The sequence below is a fragment of the Drosophila arizonae genome, chromosome 3, assembly GCF_054131065.1.
Source record: "Drosophila arizonae isolate 15081-1271.41 chromosome 3, UAZ_ARI_1.0, whole genome shotgun sequence".
In the NCBI taxonomy this organism is placed as follows: Eukaryota; Metazoa; Arthropoda; class Insecta; order Diptera; family Drosophilidae; genus Drosophila; species Drosophila arizonae.
Window position 1 is genome coordinate 9,467,719 of NC_142923.1, and position 17,112 is coordinate 9,484,830.

At 38.9% G+C, this 17,112-nt stretch overlaps 1 protein-coding gene across 3 annotated transcripts in view; it reads right to left on the reverse strand.

Moving 5' to 3' along the window:
• Positions 1-17,112, reverse strand: part of Tmtc2 (Transmembrane O-mannosyltransferase targeting cadherins 2) — a 55,604-nt gene that overhangs the window by 31,919 nt on the left and 6,573 nt on the right. For all 3 annotated transcript variants that reach the window (XM_018004524.2, XM_089463843.1, XM_089463844.1), the window contains exon 2: positions 10,290-10,902. In XM_018004524.2, the coding sequence (XP_017860013.1) occupies positions 10,290-10,405 (116 nt within the window). In that variant the 5' untranslated portion in view covers positions 10,406-10,902. The remainder of the gene's footprint in view (positions 1-10,289; positions 10,903-17,112) is intronic.

The window sequence follows — 17,112 nt, forward strand, 5'->3', positions numbered from 1 at the left end:
CTCATTTTCCAATTATTTCTTCCACACCTGTAAATCATTTCTCATCTCAAATTAAGCAGCAGGCAGTCTACACATTATTGAATATCTCCACATTTTACAAATCATGACACTTCTGTCATGTCCTTTCACATCCTTAAATATATAGCTATAAATGTAATTCTTCGATTCGAGAATCATTATTATGAATCAAAGACAGTCAACTGCTGTTGAAATTGATTCCAATTCAAATTAGGTTGCATCGCTCATATGTCTACTTCTAATAACTTCAAAATTAAGAGACAAATGAAACCATCTATGTGGCCCAGAGCTCTGCCACAGCGCAGTCAAATCATGTTGCCAGTCACACTCCGCAGCAAGAACAACGAAATATGCATTTATCTCAATCGTTGCAATGGCAACCGCCAGCCATGGCACGCCCCCAAAAGCAATGTGGGGCGTATATCGCACTTCGTGACATTTGCAAATAAATAGCAGAAAAAATAAACTGGAAAAAGGAGGAAATAGTATTCAAGGAAATGGGACACGATTTTTTCTGTGTTTTTTTTTTTCTGCATGAGTTTTGCGTTTCGCTCGCTCAATTTATGGCCGCAAATGAAATTGCATTTACGCGTGAGTATGTGTGTACGTGTGTGTGTGTTAGTGTGCGTGTTGCTGAACTTTAATTTTAAAATGCTGCGCTACAGGCATTTGCTTTAACTGAGCATCGATTCACACGTTCCCACTAGCACCCCCAGCACGTCTGCCACGCCCACAGCGCAAATGCGCTTTAAAGCCGAAATGCTAAAAAATATTGTTTAAACTTGACTCCGGCCAATTCGCCTGCTGCACGGCTGTGGCACGCAGCGCGCCAATATTTAAAATATGAAGACCATTAGCTAAATATTGGCTTTGGCACGCGCCCACGAACACAACAAGAGCGATGCTCCGCCCGCCCCCCATCGGGCCATGCCTCCAAGCCTCCAGAATTCACGCACAAAGCAGTCAATAATATTAACCAGCCGGCAAAGTCGCGGCAGTGGATCTGGCCGTGGAGCCAGACTCCCAGCGTTGTCTGCCCCGTGCTGTGCATACTTATTTGGAGCTCAAACCCAGTACTGGCTGGGGGCGGATGGCAGGAGGAGGGGGCTGGCTGATGGTTGTGAGTGCATAAAATAAAAATAAATGTTAACAATGGCAAAAGGCGTTCAGCTGGGTTGCCAAAGCTCTGCTGGGTAGCCGGAACAGCCGGCGGTGTCAGCCTCACGCGGCGCAAGAAACAGCCCCCGCCCCACCCAAAAAAAGGAAATACAACAAAGACAGGGGGCAAGTGGGGGCTGTATGGAGATGTGCGGCAATTTGTTGTTGGTTTTTGCATGTACTTATGCTAAGTAAAGCGATGATGTAAAAGACAATAACCGGGCGGGCGCGTGGGACGAGGTGACGGGTGTGCGATGTAAAACGAGTAAGCAAATCCACTGAGGCCACAAATTCGGTAGTACCACCACCATCACCACCACCCCTGCCCTCCCACAATCCGTGGCCCATCTGCAGGCAGTGCTCAGAAGGAAAAAAAGTGTGTGCCGCAATTTCTTTGGCCATTTATCTGTGGTGTATTTATATATCTAAACAGATACCAGCATATATATACATATATATATAAATATAAATATGTATGCTTTTTCTTTATAACCTGCTTTGATATTCATATTTTTGTATTCATGCTTGCCTCTGCATGTCGCATTTAAGGCTGAACAATGCTCTTATGTTTCCATTTGGGAGTTTAGCTAAACTTGAAAATTTGTTTACATTTGATGTTTATTGATTTTAATTTAAAATCGTTGCACTTGGGCATGAGTAAATAAAGATTGATAATCATGGATACACAATATACATGGATATAAATATATATATTTTTTTTTTTAATTCGATTTTTCTTATGATTTTTTAAAAACTTTCATGTCTTAAAGTCAGTTTTAACATATAAAGAAAATAGTTCATATATTAAAACTCAAATCTGTTCACGGAGTATTTGCTGCTTCTCTATATGTTCCTAACTGCATCCATCTACAGTAAAATCTCGCAATGTGGGCGTGGCTAAATCAGCTGCCAACAAAACAAAATTTATACCTGGCGCTGACCTTTAGAGTCCAAAAAATTCTCAGCTGTAGAAAAAATTAGGCAGCTGTGCCAAAATGTGAAACAGCTGTGAGCTAACAGAAATAGAAATAAAGATAGAAATAGAAACAGAAAAATAGAGAGAGAGAGAGAGAGAGAGAAAGATAAAGACTCAGCTGACCAATGAACTCGATTGCGTTTCAGGCCTTGCCTCGGACTCGCATGGAATTCTTTGACCGGCTCTGTTCAAAGGCCTGAGGCTTTTAAATTAAATAAACTAACACACGCAGACGAGAGCCCACACACACACACACACATGAACACCCACGCACATGCATACACAGACACAATATGAGAACATTCCGAGCAAATGTAACTAAAATACGCACACACACACACACACACACAAAGTTACAGACAATTTTTCTCAGCTCTGTCATTCGCTTGGCTCCCGGCATCCAGACCCTACACCCACACATACACACCGACGCATATGTCTGCTGTATGTGTATATATATTTTAATGCAAATTGAGCAGAATTAATTTAGTACCGTCTGTGTTTATCTCTGGCGCGTTTAATATGATGCCAGCCACCGTCGAGCATTGTCGGCGCTTCATATCCATATGACGTTCCGCCTAGGCAGAGCCAAGCCTCCAGCTGCCTTCAAAGCAGAGTGTACTGAAGCTTAGTGTGCGTCTTAGTTGTATGTCTATCATTCGCTCTCGTTCTTCTTCTTATTCTCTGTCTCTTTCTATTCATTTCTATCACTCTGTTTTCGCTCTGTATGCCATATGTTAAGCGTTTGCCTGACGCAACATTTTTTTCTCGTATTTTCCTATGCATGTCTCTAGGTGGGCAGTGTAAAGCGGGTATATTAGCTGCGATGCAAAACGATAGATATTTAATAGGGCAACGACGCGAAGGAGTGAAGAGAAGGAGAGAGAATTTCAAATATAAGTAGAGTTCAGCTCAGCTTGGAATCTGATGAGATTTATTTTTGACTACATATATCTATGCCATATCATATATGTAAATACATAAACATATATAATTATTTTTAGCATAAATTACATAATCATTGAGACATTGATATCCTTAGCAAAAAGGACTTTCAAGCGAACCCTTAAGCTGTTACTTCAGATAGTTCACCTTCTTAGCCAACTCTCTTCCTCGCTAGGGTACTCGCACTTCGTCCTACCTCAACAATATGGGCGCTCTTGTTTTATTAAAAAATGTCTGGCTGGCAGCTTGTGCCTGTCATTGCGTTGTCATGTTGCCTACTTTTAGGCAGCACTGTAGACATATGGTATAGGCAGGAAACGCTGTGGCTGACTGCCGCTGCTGCTGCTGCTGCTGGAAAGTCAATTTGGCTGCCACGCTTGTGGTTAGTTTGGGTCCAACCCAAGCAACCGCCCACATTCACATAGAGTGGGAGAGAGAGAAATATATATGTAGCTACATATTGGCCCCGATGCGCATTAGGCACGCATCATTTGCGCGTTTGTAATCAGGCGAAAGTGTTTCGATTTGCCTACCAGATTTGATTATTCCTTCTCTCTCAATTGCGCAAGAAGTTTATATAAATGTATATACACGGACATATACATATATATATAAATATATGTATATCAGCACATATTGTGCATGTTTCGAATTCAAGTTAAAAGTTTTTCAATTTCAAGTTTTATGAGGACAAGTTCGCGCTACAAGCAGCTGCCTCTCCCTCTCACTCACACTCACACGGCCCTTCTCTCTCTCTCTCTCTCTCCCGCTCTCTTTTAGTTTATCTTACTTTTCTGTATTGAATTTTCTCTTATTGCCTCAGCGCTCCTCCATGTTTTTAATATGCAGCGAGAACAGTTTTAGCCACGTGTTAATTGCGAACCTGCAATAAATTTTAGTTAACCTGACCAACAACAAATGGAGAGCGCAGCGCAACAAGTTCGCTTTTGGCCTGGCCTCGACTGGCTCGCCAGTTGGCACTGATTTCGACTACATTTGCCGCTGACTGCAATCGTTTAATTTTACGCTTGGCTAACGCGCCAGAGTTGCCAACGTGGCACACAATAAAATTTCATTGAGCGCTCGCTGCAACAAATTTGAGAATCCCCCTCACCCTCACCCTCACCCCAACGTCAGGCCGTCCTCGTATAAACTAGCATTCGCATTTGAATTTAAGTTTTAATTTTGGAATTTTGCATCTGGAACTGATGCTGATTCGGATGCTGAAGCTGATGCTGAGGCTGTCTGTAGTGAAGCCCACTAACTGCTTTGGCCAACTTCCTTTCGTCGTGCCGTCGTGCCGTCATTGTTGTTAACCATTCGAAAATTGGTTTGGGGAAATATGAGCGCAAAGTTTTGCCAGAGCTTTCGAGTTTCGCTTCTTCTTTCGACATTTTGGAGTGAAGAAATGCCGAGAAGCGTTATGAAAATAGCTGAAATAATTTTCCATTAAATTCTTGCGAATGAAATTATCGCATTAAAACAAGACAAAAGGCTTCTGTGATACCCTGTTTGCTGATTTCAATTATGGCTATATGGGGCTTCGGATATGACACTAGATTTATCCAATTGAATTCAGTATAGTATAATATCGATTGTCTATAACATTATCGATATCTTTAAGAATTAAGAAAAAAGAATTAGTTGTATGCTGCTTCGATCATTAGATAGTATATGTTATAATGCTTTAAGTTTCATTTGTTCTTTACAGTTAATAGGACAACGCATTTCTTAAAAAAAATTATTGATATTTCTCTCATTATCATCCTTTACCAACGTCCCCTTCAATTTAGCTTTATCCTCTTCATCATACCATCATACTTTACTCAGCTTCATTTTCTCAAATCTGCACGCATTCTCTAGAGGGTAGCTCCAAGTCGTGCCGCTTGCAGTTGCAATATGTTTCACTTGTGTTTTTTTTTCTGCTTCTTGTTTTGCTACACTTGAGCCAAGCTCAGGCAGCAATGCTGAGGCACTGCTCAGCTGCAGCTCTCTCTCTCTCCCTCTCTCTCTCTCTCTCTCTCTCTCTCTCTCTCTCTGTCTCTCTCTCTCTCCTTCCTTCTCTCTGTCGTCTTACAGCAGCGCTGCCGGCTGCTCGGTTTCGGTCCATTGTTTGCTTAAATTTGTACACTTTCTCATCGCATCAGCCCCCACCCACTCGAGCTGGGCCAACTGCTCGACTGCTATTTGCTTGGTGTTTTGCTGTCTGCTGTTTGCATTCGTCTTCATTATTTGTTTGCTCGGCCCAGGCAGCGGCTGCGGCAGAAGCAGCAGCAGCAGCAGCAGCAGCAGTGGCAGTGGATGCTGCGCACTTGGTAGCCAAAGTTTTGACACAGTTGATTTGCATTCGAAATCCTTGCAAAGAGCTACCCATACACACCCATACATACACACACACACACACTCACAATGATTTATGGATTTTCATCATATTCTGTTGATTCAGGAATATTTATGATTTGCCAGTTTCAACCGCGTTAGCCTCGCACTCGTCCGCCTTTGTCCCTGCTTTCATGCCATTTCATAGTATTGCCCCGAAAAAAGTTCGGCTCTTTATGTTGTCGTTTTTTCTTTTACCAGGCATTTTTGTTATAAATTTAAAAAAAATATTGTACGAAAATAAAAGAGAGAAATGCCGCAATAACAAAAGCGAAAGCAAATGCAAAAGCAACAGCAAAACCAAAAGCAAAAGCAACAACTGGTCTGGCGAGTCCGGAATATGCTGAATATGCGCAAATTGAATTTGATTTTTAAGCACTGATTGCTTTTATTGTTCCAGGACTGGGACTTTGGGTGCGCATACCGAATTTTATATAAAATATTCTAAAAGAGATAACAGCCAGCTGAACAAAAACAAAATGAATAAACAGCAAACTACGGCTCTTACATAGTCACTCTATTTATATATCTCTGATAAATTTATTGATATAAAACATTCGAATTGCACGACGAAATTACAATTTTCGTCGGAGCTTTTCAATTGAACACGCGGCAATAATTTGTCAAAATGCTAAAACATGAATTGGCAAAAGATACATATAAATGGAAATAAATGTAGGTATGTGTATATGTATAAATATGTGTATATATACAGATTCTCAGCTTCAATTGATTTTCATTCACGAAAAAATTGCACTCTCACTTCATAGCCGAAACGCATTAAGAGCGGAATGTGCCCAAATAAATACTTAATAATATTAAAAGACCAAAGTCGGGCAAGCTGAAAAGTCCCTAGCGCCAACTGCAAGTCACTGCCAAAGAAAGCGAGAAGTACACAGAGAAAGTGAGAGAGATAGAGCGAGAGAGCGGGAGTGAGAGTGAGAGCGAGAGAGACGGATGGATTAGTGAGTGAGGTAGGTGGCACATCGAAACCACCCAGGACATTAGCATGAGAATAAAATGAAATTACAGTCTTTAAAATAAATGTATGCGAAATTTTCAAGCCAAATGCCAAAAAGTATTCAACTAAATGCGAAATAAATTTGGTAGAAAACAAAACGAGCAAAAGGCCAGATGAAGAGAAACAGCAAAATGTGAAATTGTCGAAGCTTTTGATACACTTTTGTGCATATGTGTTAAATGGAAAATTGTATATAAATGTTAAATATGAATGCCAATATGTTAACTGAAATAAAATATATAATTTATAAAATATATTTCATGTTCATTTAAGTCAATGAACATTTGAATCATTTATAATAGGCGTTAATCTATGTTAATTTTAATATATAACAATAAGAAAAATAATATATAATATTATTAGTTTTTATTTCTAAAATATAATATACATAAACATAAATAGACTTTTAAGACATGAAAATCTCTATTATTCCTAACACTTTTATCAGAAATTCCTATGAAAACCGCTTACAAAGTTCGACCGAAAATTGAAATATCCCAGGCCAAAGGGTATAGTAATAGCGCGAGGGCAGCCAAGCTTGGCGACGCTGGGGGATAGAGCTTGTGCCATGGGCGCAGAGAAAGGGGAGTCGGGGTAACGGGGCATCGACTGCGCGAACATGAGCGGGTAACAGCGAAAATGTCAAATCCCTGAGCTTGGAATGCGATGTCAGGAGACGCAGAAAATCAATTTCGGCTACAAGTTTTCAATAAAGTGAAAATAATGTCGCAAGCCAAAACCGGCAGCCACAACAGCAACAACAACAACAACAAGAGGAGCAGGGTACTGCCATTATCCTGGCAAGATAAGATGAAGCCTGCTGCTCGGGTCTGGCTGTTATTTGGCCAAAAAAAAAAAAGACAGAGAAAGAAGCAAAAAAAAAAAAAAAAAATCAACGCCAAGTGTCAAACAATGAGGGTCGTTAGAGCCAGCAAATCGCAGCAACAACGCCAAAGTCAAGTGCACAAAGCGTCAAATGAAAAGGAAACACTGCGATGTGGCAGGGGTGAGGTGGTGCTGGCGAGGTGGTATACGGGGGAATTGAGCGTGGGCCAGGGGATAAATCCATTGATGCGTAAACCAAATCGAAGCAACGCACACTGTCAAAAAAGAAACCCGAATCCGACCCGAAACCCAAACGACTCTGAAGACCGCCGAGTGTCAGGCCGGTGTTTATTTATGTGCCTGTGCCTTGTGATAAATCACTGACATTGATGCCGACAGGCAGGCGCAAAAGACGCCCCCAACCACCGTCCCACACTCCATCCAAAGGCCCCATTCAAGTGTGCGACATCCAAAACTTTAACCGACTCGAAATAGGCAGTCGACACGCTCGGCTGCTAACAAGCCAAGACTCGAGCCCCAACACCAGAGACCACCCCCCCTTCAATCGTAGCTGCTTAAAGAGTGAGTCTGCCTAATAAGTTTATCATGAGCCTGGCCAGCAATGAAACGGAAAAGTGTGAGCTAGAGCATAGAACGGTGACTCGTTGCGAGGCCTGGCCTGACGTAGGCGCCTATCTTAGGCGTTTCGCATTTTGACAGGAAATAAAGCGACGCTCAATCACAGCGCGCGACGGAAATCGGAAGTTAGCAGGCGCACGATATCAGCTGGCGGTTTCCTCTCTGTCGCAGTCTTTCGCAACTGCGGCCGGAAGACAAATATAAAACAACTAAGAATACACCGAAGGTGCATGTGATTGACTACGAGATACCCCATAAAAGAGAAATGTAGAGGTTGTTTATCAATAAAGGCTATAGGCGATAAATTATTGATAAATGGGATGAGACGGGTGAATATGATTTACTATATATTGAATATATAAATTGTTGTTAAATTCTTTTTTTAATTTATATGCTGAGCTTTCTCTGGGATGGGCTGCATATCAATATTTATCGATTTAAGTGACCGATAAATATGTAGCCTAAGAAATTAAACTTTTTGTGTCGGAATCAATGTCCTGTCGAGCAGTTGACATAGCTTTTACTTCTAAAATTCTAAAAATAAAGATTTTACCTCTATTATATATGTCATAATGTATTCTGATAAATTAAGGATTTTGTTTTCGACCTTGAAGGAATTTCCGTAAATAATCTTGACAAGAACACGTAAAAACCTAAATTTTGTTATTTTTGTTTTATGTTATGTATTATGTTACACATATAATATTTATATCCACATATATGTATAATCCCCATAGCCTAAACATGCAAAACTAAACTTCACATGAAGACAGTAAATCGATATTTATCGTAATCAAGGCTAATGCCTTTGTTGGCTGGTAGAAACTGTCATATTGAGGTATACAAGAGACAGAAGGATATTTACATAAATACATAGCTGTATATACATCCATATATACATAGAATCTAATAAATCTCTTTGAATTTAAATTCCCTCCAGGGTATATTAGTAAATGAAACACTTTGAAACTAGACGTGGGCCCAGAGTTCCAGGACTCGACACTCGCCTGAGTGTGCCAGATAAAATATTGTTGATTGAGACGCAGTTGAGCGTTAATAATTATCATACTTTTTTGCGACTTGCTTGCTCTATATATATTATATATATATATGTATGTATATACTTTTTACTGGCCATTTACTCCGGGCTGAGGCACTACGTGAGCAGCCAGTTTTGATGTCTTTCAATTTGTGGCAGATTTATTTGTGCATTAACCTCAAATTTGCACTGCTCGAGACGATTTTTTGGGTTGCCCCACAGCCAGCAGCTCAGGACACTGATTATCGACTGGTCCTTGCCTCACACCCCTAAGGCGAACTTAAAATGCTCTTTGTGATTCAGTTGGGTGTTTCTAAGTGTCTGTGTGTGTGTGTGTCTGCCTGAGTGTGTGTGTGTGTAAATAAATTTTTTGCTCATTTTCACAGCAGCCATAACCGCAGCAGCAGCTGTTTGTCCCAAAGTTTCGACGCTCCGAAAACTTATTGATGCTGGTCATGTACTGGCCTATTCGGGGGCGTGGCCAAAGGGGCTGAACGGGGAAAGGGGGCGGAGCTGGTCACAGCTGTGGGCCTGGGTATGCATTGATTTTTCGGTTTACGCACTTTTATGGCTTTTCATTAAATAACATTTCTGACAGCCACTTTTCGAGCGTTTCGAGTCGAGCCTAATATCTTAGCTATAAGCTTAGCTCCAAGCAAAAGCAATTAGCAATTTAGATTAGCACAAGAGTACTGTAAAGGTTTTATAAAAGAAAAAAAAAACATTGAAACTCAATCAGAGCTCATTCATATATAAAAAGGATTTTACATATTTACAAACTTCAGATTAAAATTCTAATTTTGACATAATGCTCTCGAAAGTTTCGTTTATCGTCTGCTATCCATGTCAGGAATCCGTCGGAGCTCAAACTGTTTGCTCTTAAGCTATTTATATACGCTCTGAAATGCCATAGCTGCCGGCGACAATTTCCGACTTAAACTTCAAGCAGCTCAAGTGGACTTTGGCGGGCCGTGGCTGGCAGGTGAGTGAGTTGGGGCGTGGCAGACGCCTCTTCATACCTGAACTGGCAACTTTATAAATAGCAAAGCGCTCGGCGTTTGCTTTAATAAATTTTTGTTATTTAACTTTTTCCCAAGGAAATGTTAAAAATACAAATTGCACTGGAATTTCACTATATATATGTGTATATATGTTTATAGTTATATAAAAATGTATATAATTGTATTTGTATGCTTTGGTATAAAGTTGAAAATTAATTAAAATAATTTGTTGCTGCAAGAAACCAGGCAAAAATTTAACAAACAACAGCAGAGGCAACTGGAACTTACTTTGATTTATGCAGCCACGGCCACGCCTCATGCCGCAGCCAAGGCCACAGTTTGGCAAGCATTGCAGCGGGTGGTGCCAGTGGTTGCTTGGCCAGGCGATGCTCCATTAGCGTCATATGCCCGCCAGCAGCAACTGACTGCCGAGTTGTGCTTTGGATTTTCAGGAATTTTCTTATGAATTGCCTTGCTTTTAGTTAGTTTGAATATTTCATGTATCTCTGCTGCTGATTCTTGTTATTGTTGTTGTTGTTGTTGTTGTTATTGTTGTTGTTGTTGTTGTTGTTGTTGTTGTTGTTGTTGTTGTTGTTGCTATTGTTGTTTAATTCATGCAGCAGATTTCGTTGCATTTTATGTGATTTTCCTTCGGTCTTGTTTGTGTGTGTATGTGTGAGTGCGTGTCTGTTTGTATGTGTGTGTGTACAGTGTTCTATGCGTGTGTTCGTGTCTGTTATTATTGTTGATTTTCCTAATTTATATGAGTTGCATTTATTTGCATTCTCTGCGGCCGGCCACAGATGCTTTGGTGCTTCTGTTGCTCTGCTTTCTGGTATTGCATAACCAGACCATACGCCCTGCCAAAACTGCAGTGGGCGTGTCGAACCGTCAGCCCCAACTGTAAATAGAAGAAGCAAAACAAAAGCGAGTTAGAAATTTAGTTAAAGCTGCGAACAAATTTCAGTTTGATATAGCACAGAAAATTATATAGATGTCGTTGCATCTTGTAGAACGAATCAATGCTGAAGAAAACACTATTGATGGACTTGTATATACATATATATATATATATATATGCTAATATATATATGTGTGTACAATACAATACCTATAGCCAATTTCAGAATCCATAGTGGCTATTCTGACTAATGTCATTGTTTATCACTCATTGAGAGCATGCAAAATCCTAGAGAAATTCTAAGGAAGCAGTTCCTTTGAATTCAGTTCACAAAGCAAATTATATTTGAATAAATTTATTGCATGCTTAAGCTCAACTGTCTTTTACACACTTCTATAAATTTTATTCATATTTCCAGCGAATCTCGAACCATTTCTAAGAAGTGCTAGATTATGAGATATAAGCGTGTCTGTTAGCAAAGTAGTATGAAAAGTGTCAACACATGAAGGTAGAATTCCTATAATATATGTGATCAAGAATATATAATATTTAATATTATTAGCATTTCCACTTCTATGTCTGGATAGTTATATCTTATATCTATCATCGAAATATTTTTCAATTATAGAATATCATACTACGTACATCAATGTCCTCATTCAATCAGGTCAACTCTTCAGCTCATGCAGTAAATTGATCAAAAATATTCTAAAAATAATGTCATGTCCATTTAACCTCAATTACACACCAATTCACACACATACACGCACGCACACACACTCCCACACTACCCATCTACACTCACATAATAGCATTAGCGGCTAGCTATAGCGGTGGGCGTGGCTTGCCTGTCGTCCATTTTGTTATTTTCATGCTTAATTATTTTTATTTGTATTTTCATAATTAATTTTCTGTTGTTGCTGTTGCAGCTAAAATGTGATTATTTGATCTACATTCGTCGATAATTACGGATTATTGAAATTTTTGTTGTTTGCATTAATATTGAAATAATTCGATATTGATAAATAATTACCTAATATGTGCCCAAGCTAAAATACGATATTATAATAAAAATAAATGCTTTCATTGTGGTTCTGTCTATCTCAATATATTTATCTGACTCCCTCTTCCCCACACTCTCTATCTCTCTCTCACTCTCACTCTCTTTCACTCTGACTCCCTCTGCGTGCGTGTGCATATTAAGCCCGCTTTTCATGCTTTTGTGTCTCGTTTTGGCCTTGCGGCTGATTAATTGCTCCCCACACACACATATTTGTACATATGCATATGTGTGTATATAGAGACATGTGTACATATCTCAATAGCTATCTATAAAACACGCAATTACATATATTGCTGCATTTGTGAGTCTAGCTTTTTGTTTATTGCCTGGAAATTAGGTTAATTAGTGGTCAGTTTTTATATAATACTATATTGGTTTGATTATGTGTGGGTGCTTGCGTGTGTGAGAAGGTGTGAGAGAAGAAGTGTTTTATATGATGTCCTTTGTCTGTTTTCTAAGTGCAGCAGTCCATCAGCAAATTGAACAATGAGAATCTGACTTTGCATCTTGGGCTAGTGTATAAAGACGGCGTTCACTCAGCTGGCAGCTTTGATTAGAGATAGACCAACGATTATGCTTTAAGAAGAATTGGAAAAAACTAAAGGTTGTCCTATTTAAAATGGGAAATTTAATTTTATCGTTTATCTAGTACCTTTATAGCTAAATTGGGGGATATGTTTTTAAGCTTTATCCAAATTTCTAGAAATGCTCTCTATATAGCATACTTTTTAGCGCTCTAGCTGATAGACTCATATAGGTTTGAAAGCATCTGTACACTATCTGAACTTAACAAGGCAATATTTATATCACATATTTATACTATAAATTTATATATTATATGAATCCACAGTCAATTTTTCCAATCTTGTTAACAATATTTATATATATGTATCTCTCTCACAGATCATAGGTCTGTATTATATAATAATAATATAATCATACCATCAGTTATCGTATCAAAGTATACTATATAATATTATATTATCTATCATATCATTCCATCACTTTTATCTTATCATATCATACCATACCATATCGTATAATACTAACATCTCATATTATCATATCAAGCCATCAAAAATACATCTACTCTTGACATTTGGATGTTTTTGCTCTCTATTATTTCGTTTCTCTATTTATTTTGGTATTTTTTGTTGCATCTCTTGCAATATATTTAACTTGTTGTCTCTCTTTATTTCTGTCTGTAATGAACTTTTATGCATTGTCATTAAGTTTTATTGTATTTATCTGCGTGACCCTCTGCCATTAAGCACTCCTGCCACCCACACACACACACACACACACACAGACACACATGCGGACTCATTTGCAGTGGCTTTTGTTTGGTTTTCGTGCGTGCGCTTTGTTTGTTGCAAACATTTTAATAAATTTAAATCATTTGTTGCATTTATTTTAATTATGCACATTTAAAATGCATTATACTGGCCGCTTTAAAGGCAGCCTCAGTTGCTGCAGTTGCTGCCAACGGCGCTGGGTAAAACGTTGGCGCGTAATTTAATTTCGCTGACAGAAATTCAATTATTTGCGTTTTTCAATGCGAGGCTAACACAAAATTTTTATCAAAAATGCCTCATGCATGCAAAACACGGCCGACGCTGCCGTTGGCAACTGCGAATGTTGAGGAATGAGTGGAAGTATTTTGAGCATAGGGATGCTGGCGACGGCGCATGTTGCGTATACGTGTTTTCATTAAATTTTTATTTATTCGGCTTTCATATTTTCAAGCATAAACTGCGCAGCCTGCCACAGACCTGGCACAGTGGTCCCAATACACAATGGTCAATGGTCAATGTCATTGTCATTGTCATTGTCATTGTCAGTGTCATTGTCATTGTCATTGTCATTGTCATTGTCATTGTCATTGTCATTGTCATTGTCATTGTCATTGTCATTGTCATTGTCATTGTCATTGTCATTGTCATTGTCATTGTCATTGTCATTGTCATTGTCATTGTCATTGGCATTGTCATTGTCATTGTCATTGTCATTGTCATTGTCATTGTCATTGTCATTGTCATGGTCATGGCCATTATCATTGTCATTGTCATTGTTATTGTTATTGTATTGTTATTGTTATTGTTATTGTTATTGTTATTGTTATTGTTATTGTTATTGTTATTGTTATTGTTATTGTTATTGTTATTGTTATTGTTATTGTTATTGTTATTGTTATTGTTATTGTTATTGTTATTGTTATTGTTATTGTTATTGTTATTGTTATTGTCATTGTCATTGTCATTGTCATGGTCATGGTCATTATCATTGTCATTGTCATTGTTATTAGTCTTACTAAAATTAATTCTCTCATTTTGAGGCAGCCGTTCAGAATCATTTGCAGCAATAAAATACACATAAAGGAAAATCATATATGCCTCATTCTTCAGCTATTTCGCCCACTGTGCATCTCAAATGTCGCCTTGGAAATTCTTTAGGTGTAATTTCATTATTTCAATGTTTTACTTTGCTGAATTATAAATGAGAATACGGTTTGTATGTCGCGTTTATGGCTAGTCATGTGTGCCAAGCCACCCCCACTCCATTACATGCCACCCCTCCCCCTCCGTTGTCGTTCTATTCCTTGTATATTTTCGTGTCGTTACAAGCAGATGTTTTGTTATATAATTTCATTTTTTTTCGGCAGTATTTTCCATTGCTTCTGCTCAGAAATGTCATTTGGGGCGTTGGTGTCAAAGTTTCGCTCGCTCTCTTTTAGAGCGAGGGGCCAAATGTTTTCAATGAGCCACGCAACCACGCCCAGCGCAACGCCCCCGGCGACGGTCAGCTACCGTTGCACGTTCGCTGCTCATAAATATTTGATAATGTGTGGCTGTCAGTTAGACGTCCAATTGAGTGATTTCTTTGCCCCTACAACAGTCTCCCTCTGTCACGCCCACTCCTTTGATTTCCGTTGTGACGTTTTTTATGTACATATATATATATATATGTATATATATATATATATATATATTTCTGTATCGTTTTTGTATAATATTTGTATTTATGTTTCACGGCGAAGCAGCTGCTGCACTTCACACAGCATACCGGAACAGTCGTCTGCTCTGTTCGGTTTGTCCCTAACTCCGTCTCTGTCCAGCACTGAGTCGCTGTCTGGCGCCGTCTCTGTCTCTGGCGTTTTGACAGCTTGACGTCCATTGTTGCCGGCCGTATTAGCCCTTTTGTTGGCTGGCCGTCTGACATTTTGACAAAATGCTGAATAGGCAGCTTGTTCAAATTGAATATCATTAGCGCATTTGGCTATAATTGCCGAGGGCCACAAAGCCGGACGACTTCAAATTACATATATCACACATACGCCGCGTGACACGACATAAATTCGAGCTGCTTTATGCATGAGTGTGGTTGAATTTTATGCCATATGTACCAGGTATGATACGATCATACTACATACATATATCATATCAATATCAATGCAATATTAACATTTGATTTTGTGTAAAAATATAATTAGCTATTATCTATTATCTCGGTCTATAATATACTAATACAATAATAAAGTAGATTTCTCAACTGCTTAGAGGGTATTTGATGGTCGTTCTCCGCGTGCTGCTAATTTTTTATTTTTAGCAATGAATGTTGTTTTTGGCATTGACTGGCCTTAAAGCTTTGACTTATCGTATATCCCGCTCTTTCAGTCTCTGTCTCTCTTTCTCTCTCTCTCCCCCTCTGCTTCTGCCTGTCTGATCGTCCCTGCCCCTTAATCTTGGCCTGGCCAACGCACAAAAAACTTGGTAAATTAGAGAGCATGCCACGTCGGCTCACACAAGCCACTGCGACTCGACTGGACTGGGCTGAGTTGCTGCAACAGCTGCTGTTACTTGACACTGCCATCGGCCAAAAGGCAGCAACAGCAGCAGCAGTCGACAAAGTCGCCAAAGTTTTTGGCCCCAAAAACTTCAATTTTGTGTGGCAGCAAGAAGCAGCAACAACAACAACAATAATAGCAACAATAACGCTTGGTAACTGCTTGCGCTTAACACTTTCGGCGCGATTTTTAATTTATGCTTTAAATTTATTTGAAAATTAAATTAGAAAGCATGTTGATGTCGCTTAAGGGTTCAATGATCAGAATTTTGAATGCTCTATAAAAAGCAAAATATAATAATACTTTTATTAATTATATCTAAAGAAGAAAATATATACTAATATTTTTTTAATAAAATTTTATATATAATAAAAAAAAAACGATAAGCCAATCAGAACTCTCACTGATTTCTGGCTCTCGCTCTACCGCACACTCTCTGTCTCTCTCTCTTTCTCATTCTCTCTATCTCTTAACATCTTGCACAAACGTTAGCAAACATATATAAATATTTTGTATTCCATTTCATTTGTATTTTCCTCAAGAATTCCAATAAACTAAACTATAAATATTTATGCGCACACAACATTTTTCATGCTATTTAAATTTATATATTTTTATATATATATATTATATTGAATTCTTTTTCAGTTTCCCTTCACGCACCAAGAAACCGAAACCTGGCGACGACGCTTTTTTTTTTTATTGTTGTTTCAGTGAAAAGAGAGAGGGGAAAAAATAGTTTAGCAAAATAACATTTATCAATGTCGCCCGAGCTCGTCGCTTTCGCTGCAATGGATTTTGCTCTGTTTGGCTGCGCTTCGAATTGAAGTGCATCAAATAAGTTTGGAGCATGCGAGTTGGAAATTTGTTTGCACACGAAGCAACAGCGGCAATGACGTGTATGTGGGGGGCCGGGCGCGGGCCGGCGTAGACAGGGGCCAGCAGCTATTCTCCACTTTCTTCTACCCGAAACCCACGCAGCGCACCACTGTCAAAGTATCTGATCAATAATTCAAGTTCGGCTTAAGAAACATTAAAAGTTTTGCAGCTCGGGACTGAATTCAGATACAGATTTAAACTAAGGTTGAAGATGCTCGGTGTGCCGTTAAAGTAGCTGGAAAACATTATCTAAGTGGGCTTAATCAGCTTTTCCGTAACTTTTGAGGGTTTTGTCAAGTTCACTTTTGGTAGCACTGATTAGCTGGCCCATTGCACTTGTAAAGATACCATAATCCTCATGTTCCTCATGCGAGTTTAAAACTATTTTGCAGACAAAAGAATATTGAAATTGTCGACTAATGTA